At 39.4% G+C, this 8108-nt stretch overlaps 1 protein-coding gene across 1 annotated transcript; it reads right to left on the reverse strand.

Annotated features, from left to right (window-relative positions):
- Positions 1–276: 276 nt before the first annotated feature.
- rgs5a (regulator of G protein signaling 5a) lies at positions 277–8108 on the reverse strand. Its single transcript, XM_040184838.2, has 5 exons — positions 7925–8108; positions 7109–7222; positions 5820–5881; positions 3356–3522; positions 277–2626 (listed from the first exon to the last, which is right to left on the reverse strand). Exons 1-5 carry the CDS (start codon positions 7966–7968, stop codon positions 2465–2467), a joined length of 549 nt encoding a protein of 182 aa, XP_040040772.1. The 5' UTR covers positions 7969–8108; the 3' UTR covers positions 277–2464.

The following is an 8108-nucleotide window of genomic DNA, read 5'->3' on the forward strand; positions in this document are numbered from 1 at the left end:
CTAACATGCTCATATAATGCTAAACTAAAGCATGTTCACCACGTTTAGCCATTGAAGCACGCAGGCTGATGAGCATGCCATTATTGTTGCAAGTAGTTAGTCATGAAACTGAGAATTTGTCAATTTGTTTTGACAATGGTGACCTATGGATCTTTGGACCTCTGGTATTGCTCTGGAACTGTTGTTCTACGAGTGAATCCCCATTTGGTTGTTAATCTAGAACATTTTCACAAGCGGCGGTAAGATGACTGCCTGCAAGTAAACCTGGACAATGAATAGTTTGGAACACATTTTATTTGACTCTGCAAATGTTTTAAGAGAAAAGAAATGCACTTGAAGATATTTGTTGGACTTCGATGTGTTTTGTGAGTTAAATGTTGACAGAACTTGTGTTTAAAAGAACTCCACATGGCACAACGTTTTATACTTCTCATCATTAAATAACTTTTATGTGGCATCTTCATTGTTCCTGCTTTCTGGTTACATTGTAGTTTTTCATCGCAGTTTTAAAAAGCCAATCGTCATGTGCTTTATATATACACCCGCGTTAGGAAGAGGGATTTAATGCAGTTAAAGAACGAATGCAGTGACAACTACAAGTCAGGTGTTTCCTCTTTTATAAAAGGTGAAACGATTCTGGGGATAGAATCTTTGCCTGTTGTCCATTCATATAATCGTATGTTCCATTTAAATAATTGATATTTACACGTAAAAATAAATACATCTTCAGGAGTTGTATGCATATATATATTTTTTTATATGATGGACCCCAGAGGTTACATGCATTCTACAGCAAAAGATGCATACTCAGCACTGTTAAAGTCCTTATTGATTTTCCTGTGACTGGATTCTTGACTTTCATGACAGTGAGGGTTATGACACCAGACTGGCTAATCTGTGCCACAATGGGCTCTTGCCAAAGCTGTTTTAAAATTGAAATACCTCAGATTCTTTTTGACTGTTTTTTTTCCCCTTCCCCATTTGTGAGTCACAACTGCTGCTCTAGATGGTGTAGTTTTGGATATTTGTGTGATAGGGACCAATAAGGACTTGTGAAATGCTGAATATCTAGATAACAATATTATTGTGTTGGTTAATACATAATGCTTTTGTTTTATATTAAAAAAAGCACTAAAGAGTAAATATAATCACACTTAACAAGCGCTACATTGAACCAAAGTGCACACCTAACTTAACCATTGCACACCCAACAAATCCACCGTCACATCCATCCATGCCTCAGCTCAGTGTGTTAGGTGAACCAATGTTCTTACAGCTTTCAGCAAATAACAACCTGTTGTTATAAGTATATAATAAAAGATAAGTGAAAAGTGCATATAGCCAGATTTATCAATTGCCACTATTCAGTGTCTACTTTTCTGACTGGTGGGCTTTTTCCTTCCATTACTTTACTTAGAACGTCTTTGAAGTCTTAATAAACAGCATTTGCATTGATTTGCAAGCTCTGTCCCCCTTATTTTTAAATGGTGTGTATATATAAGACCTTTAATTAATTCGGGTTGCTTGCATACAACCATGGTAACATAACATGGGAAAAATACCTTTCTCTTCAAACCGCTGCTCTTTTCACTTCTCTCTCTGATTCCCTCCTACTTGATTTTCCCGACCTAACAACATGCAGTTTAGTGGAAGTCAAGGTGCTTCACCACTGAACTAGTTTGCACTATTCTCAAAGATGGGAAACATCCAAACGGGATTCATCCAAAATGGGGAGTTTGGTGAAAATCAAAGACTGACTACGTGAGTGTGAAGAGACAAAACAACACTTATGTGGTAACCATTACATGTGCACTGATACTAGAGGTGAGTCCACTTTGTTAGGATGTTTTTTATTCAAATGACAAAATATTTGATTTTTGCTGGAAAGCATTTAACAAATTAAATTGATTTCAAACAGCCAACGATGTAACTGTTGTTATATTTAGAATTAGAAAGAAATATTCCCAATGGTTTTCTATTATTGATATACTTGTTGCTAGATTTCTGTAAGAAAATATGACCAGAAATGCCCCTACAGTAGGGATTTTTGTCAGAAAGTCTGCCCTGCATTCTGCAGCTTACTCAAAGGATGTTGAGGGGGTCAAACTTTGCACAAAACAATACATCAGGTTTTTATCGCCATATTTGACGAGTGAGGTCATTCTTGGAGAGCCGCACTTATTTTGGAAGGAGTGAATGAAATGTGTTTGGGGTTGTGTCGGTTGGTTGTGGAGGCAGGGCTGTTTCAAGAGGCAGCCTTTCACTTTAGTTACATTGAAAGCGTCATTTCAAATCGTTTTTTTGCCTCTTTGTGAAAGAAAAGAAGCCTTTTGTTTCTTGATCTGTAAAAACGGCCAATAATTACAAATACGGTAAAATGTGTTTTGTTTTGTCAGGTTAACCAACTGCTGTTTGAGACCTCCATGCCCCACATCCACCCCGTCTCCTCAGACTGGGCTCTGGCTTAGACCAGGAGCTGCTGGTACTGCTCAGAGCGAAGGAAGCGACCAAAGGAGTCTTTCTCCATCAGGGCGAAGATCCTCTTCTGGGCCAGGTCGAAGGTAGTCGGGGAGAGATCCACCAGGTTTCTCAGGGTCACGTCCTTGGTGAAGTGATCAATGTTCACCTGTGATGGAAGAAAACAACACAAATCAAGTCCTGATATTTTTATCTGGAGAGGACCTGCGAGAGACCATGTTGATGGTCACCAAAACTAGTTTCATAGTAATAATAGTCACAGTAATTGTGCAATAAAATACACTAACTATGGTAAATAACAGAGTGTACATCAGAACAAGTTAATTCATTCTAACATGCAGTGGAGTAGAAGCCATGTCTCTAGAATAAGAGACTACTTTTGAAAACATGCCAACGGTGTAAGTGTATTTATGTTCTCGTCCATGTGCTGATCACTGGCGTGAGGAGTCTCAGTACATTCTCTGTCTGTAAGCTCATCTGTTTAAACTCAAGCGAGCCTGTATTTCTTTTCTACACGTTGTTCATCTGCATGCAGCTTTCCCTCCAACATTTCATCTTTCTTTTGACTACACTGGTTGATTTTAAATGGCGTCTCAAGAACACATTTCTCATTGCCACCTTCTGACAAATTCCTCTTTGCCAAGAGAATGAGGGCCGGCACCGTTTTCAGTGATTCCAAATCACTGCTCAAAGCAAAAATTGGTCATTTTAAAAACAAATACAAGATTAGCTATGCGAGTTACTTTCATGGTTATGTTAATCTAGTGTATTCTTGCTAGTTTTTCAAGATGAATAACCCTCGATTTAAAGTGAGAGCTCATATTTGGAGTGTGGGTGGACTACTTGGTGAAGTCCGTGTCTTCGATGAGTCTCTGACCTCTCTGGGTCCCTCAGACTGGATGTAGTCTTCGTAGATCTTCTTGGCCTTGGTGGCCATTTTCACGGGGTTCTTGGTTTTCTTGAAGTCCTCGCAGGTCATCCAGAACTCAATGTTCTCGTCGCTGAACTCGGACTGCAGGAAGCTACGGAAAGCAGCCAGACCATCTGGTGAGGAAGGGGGGGGTGAAGGAGAGGCTATAAATGTAAGCATTGGAGCTTTATATTCAAGGTATTATATTGATTAAAGACTTCTGCTTGTCAGAACGCATTAACGTTCTGACCCTTTTCGGTCAGATTTCAAATGTGTCACACCTGTTTTATAGCAGTGACACTTTTGCCTTTCACCTTTGTGTCTCTGACAAATGAATCCATCACATTTCAAATAAAATAGAACATTTACATAACCAGACACTTAGGCCCCAAAAGCCATTATTTTAACAGATAGATGAAGCCAGTTATGTTACAGATTCCAAGTCTAAAAGCTTTTATCACTTGATTTGCAGACGCGAGAGGTGAAGTAGTGGAAAATTAAATGAAGAGTTAGAGCGGTAGCTTATGCTACAGAGGTTTGGTATTTTTCTTTCAGAGGAAAATTGTAGTTTTAGTTTTTGCAAAGAAAATCCAGTTAGAACAACACAAAGAAAAAGGAGATGTTTTCTATAAGAATAAAGGGAAGAAAACATCCTGAGACTTATAAATCATTTTATAAATAACAATAGTGAGACTCATATTAACAAAAAAAGGCAGATACCTGTCCAAAATAGAAACAGAACATTTGGACAGTTGTAAAAGCCCAAGATAACGATCCATTACAAGACTAGAAACAACCTCTCCTTTCAACGACGGCCATTGTAGTTCTACATAATGCCTGCAAAGGTCCCATTGTCTGAGTGAACATGTGCTACAGATGATAAGGCCTTTGCTGTGGCCTCTGGCTTTTATCTGCAATCTAAATGGTTAGTTTGGTTCAAAATGGCTCCGAGTCGCAATCAAGCTGCAAGCTTTTTCGACAGACCTTCAGTTCAAAGACACACAAAAAGCACGCACAATGCCAATTTATGTCTCTTTGTGTAGGAGAGCGCAACATCCAGCAGAAATTGTAGCTTCAATATTTCTTTGCATTCATGGTTGTAAAATATTCCACTTCCATGTCTGCTGAATTCATTTCCGTTGTAATTAATTTCACTGACCCGCAGGTTGAAAAAGCCGCATAATGAAGTAATTCAAAACTGTACGGACTGAAGATTTTTTCCTACGAGTGCTATGTTCTTCGCTAGAGGATATCCATACATTATTTATTTATTTCCTGTCGCATATTTACATTGGGCTGTACAAGTTCACTTTCAGGCAAAAGAGGGAGGGGGGGTTAAAGTTTATTAGAGAGGAAATGACTCCGAGTATCTCATAGGAATCATCAAGAGTGAAGCCATTAAGAATGCTGCTAATGCAAAAACTCACGTAGATAAATAATCACAGCGCAGCAGTTTGCAACAGCCGTGCAGTAAATCAACTCTGGCAGAATTATTCAGCGCTCTCCCTGGAGATTTCTACCATAACAGACATGACCTCAATGTGACGGACACACACACAGACGCACAATGCACACTCTGCCAGGCATGTAAACACAGCGCGAACATGCATCTCTTTGCCCCACGCGGTGCACAAGGAGCCACTTACAAAAGGTCATTTGCCGCACATTGAGCTCTACGGAGGGAATTCTGCTCCCTGCAGTAGTCCTACATCAGCTGCTCACTAACATCTGTGGGTGGATGTATTAACATGTGCTTGGGCAACTTAAGTGAGTTATTAGCAGCAGAGTTTACACATACCGCTAAATACCTCCAACCACTTCGAGTTAATCATTACTTTGGCTTACTTTCATGCATGCTGTGCAGTTTTCCACGGATGGTGTGTGAATGTGTCTCTTTAAACCTGTTTCAATGGACAGATACACTAACTAATCTACGGCAAGGTGTAGGTATATTGCAGTTTTACATTAAAAACGTCCTGCTGGCTTATTGTTGCTCTTAAAAATGTACCATTGTACCAATTTACTTGAATTTATAGATTTTCTTCCAATATTGAGGTTTTAAAAAACCTGGTTATTCATGCAACAAAACTAAAGAGCATCTCGTCATAGGCGTACCCGTTTACCAGAAAGTCACCTGACCTCAGAAGCCGTGTTTTCTACTCTTGGAATGGTTGAAGTTAAGCCAAAGTTTCATCTGCTATATGCTGAAGATGTAAGCTTTGGCTGGTGTGAGATAATGGTGTCCTCGTTGTTTGGTGTCTATTTTTGGATTGGAACAAAGAGGATTATTTTTGTGTGAAAATGAATGGCACCATTGTGAAGAGAAGAAAAAATTAACGATTAAATTAAATTTTAACACCCCTTGATTATTGTGGGGTCTCACGTCCCACATTGAGACAAAAGGGAACGAGTAAACAAAGGGCAAACCTACAGCTGTTGTTCAGGACCCGGTCCAGACCCTCACGCCACTGAGCAGCCTCTTCGGGAGTAGGCCTGCAAACAAAATACCTCCGTTCAATCAGACCTCAGACCTCAAAAAATGCTTCAAAGTATCCCAACTGTTGACAAATATTATGTAAAATACAATGTCACTACTACTGTAAATGAGTATTTAAAAATTATACATGAGATTTTGCACCAAAATAAAAAGGTCCACCTATGCCGCCGCCAAAATGGGTGTCATGAAAAATGATGAAGATACACTGCATCCATTATCCTCTTAGTATGTCTAGTTTCACTTGAATAATGTCTCAATGCAATCAGCCTTTTTTTCTCTTGAGTAGATTATTGATTCTTATTGAACTTTTTTTTTTTTTTTTAAGGGTTTCAAAAAGAGTTTCCCAAAACCAGACCACATCCTTTGATCTCTGCTTTGTTGGATTTCTGCACAGAGATTTAAGTCTGGAAAACATCCACTGGCCATGAAATGTGTCTGGTGAATGTACCGTTCCAAACGAGGGGAGCCTTTAGACATTTGGCTGCTTCCACATCTGCTGGGATATTTTTTCCGAGTTGGAAAATTACCTGTAAGGAACTATTACAGGCCTGGGAGTTATGCCTACAACCAATCGCCCTCCATAGTTGGATTTTGAAATATAAGTGGAGGTAAATGTTAAATGGGCACCTTGTAAAAGCGTGTATTTCAGCTTAATCGCGCAGCGACAAAAAGGTGCAACATGTCTGCAGTAATAATACACTGAGTGAAATCCAAACAAAGAGATGCAAATGCTTTTACAATGTGGACACATAAGGGCCATTGTAAATTGTCAACATGTTACTGGGGCAGGAGGGTAATAAAGAGGTGTATGGTCTTCACCACAATGACTCCCAGGGGAACTAGAACAAAGACTCATGGGGAATCATTTCCCATAAAAAAAAGTGCTGCTTTTCTTATTTCATGAATATGTTTCAACTAAACCAACGAAAGGGCCTTTGCCATTTGATTACCCTCTAAATGTGGGAATAAAAGGAAGATGCTCGAAAAATAGCTAATTTGGTTAGACATTTTTTGAAACAGTCTTTTCAAGGGGATGTCTTGATGATCTTTAGCATTAAACAGTGACATCCGAGCCTGGTCAGTGTCTTCCGAGTTTAAGGTGCATTGATCCACACATTTTGTGCCTGCTCTGGCCTCTGCGCGGCCTCTTTACCATCAATTATCTTGTTCCCCACCTCCACGGACATTGATCTCTGTGACAGGAGGCAAAGGGAGGGACTCACTTCTGCTGCTTCTCGGGCTTCTTCTCAGCCTTCTCTGGGTAGGGGATGATGAGGTCGATGGCATTTTCCGGCTTCTGCAGCAAAACGCCCAATTTTGACTTGATCTCTTTCGCCCTGGATGACAGAAAGCAGACCACTTGTGTGATTCTTGGACACCAAAGTAAAAATAATGCAGTCATGTTTATCCAAGACCTTCATGGCGATAAATGTGATTTAAAATATATTTATACAAGTCACTAGATGTATGTCAGTTGTCTGATTTACGAATTTTAGAACGTCATTTGCAATAAAAGATTTGATGTTGTCTTTTAAAAAAAGCAGGCAAAAGGCAAAAAAACGCTGCACTTCCAAAAAAAGATCCATGTAATTGATGACAAACAAAAACTGAACTGCAAAACATTTTAAAAACCAAATATAACTGGATTGTGAACATGTTATGTGGGTCCTTCCATCAGTATTGAGAGTGCAAGGAACACCTTAGATTTCTCTGACACTATTGACTAATCTGCACAAACTATACACCCAAAATACGCTTTAAATATGAGTGAGCATAAAAAATGTTTGGAAGCTTTTCTTCAGTTCAAAAAGTCTGTTGTAAATAGATTCTTTACAAATTAATTTCAGAAAGTGAAAAAATTCACAAAAATGATGATAAAGCCTTTAAATTCTTTCCGATTGAGACTATAGCTTAGGGAATGAGCGCATGCAATTTAATTTACTAATCGCTTTACTAATTTTTAAGTCGCGGATCATCAGATTTATCCACTTAGACATGACACGACAGGTAAACGTGAAGCGATGATGCTGTTCTCTCACCTTTCCAGGCAGCTTTGGGGCAAAGCTGCTAATCCTTTACACATTTTCCGGGGCTTTTCTTTGCAGTATTTGAGAGTGAATTCTGTTGTCTGTGTAAGGCCTCAGAGTCGTCTTTGCTTTCTGACTGCGTTTCAGCTCGTGGGGACATTTATAGGGACTCCCTTTGGGCTTCGGGCCAACAGCT

This window comes from Gasterosteus aculeatus, chromosome 8 (assembly GCF_964276395.1).
Source record: "Gasterosteus aculeatus chromosome 8, fGasAcu3.hap1.1, whole genome shotgun sequence".
In the NCBI taxonomy this organism is placed as follows: domain Eukaryota; kingdom Metazoa; phylum Chordata; class Actinopteri; order Perciformes; family Gasterosteidae; genus Gasterosteus; species Gasterosteus aculeatus.

Excerpts from the sequence above, each read along its gene's own strand:
- rgs5a (XM_040184838.2), bottom strand. The coding sequence starts at position 7,968 with ATGTGTAAAGGATTAGCAGCTTTGCCCCAAAGCTGCCTGGAAAG. Across the intron at positions 3,523-5,819 it reads CCGGGTCCTGAACAACAGCT|ATGGTCTGGCTGCTTTCCGT; the intron begins GTAGGTTTGCCC and ends CTTCCTCACCAG. Across the intron at positions 2,627-3,355 it reads AGTCTGAGGGACCCAGAGAG|GTGAACATTGATCACTTCAC; the intron begins GTCAGAGACTCA and ends CTTCCATCACAG.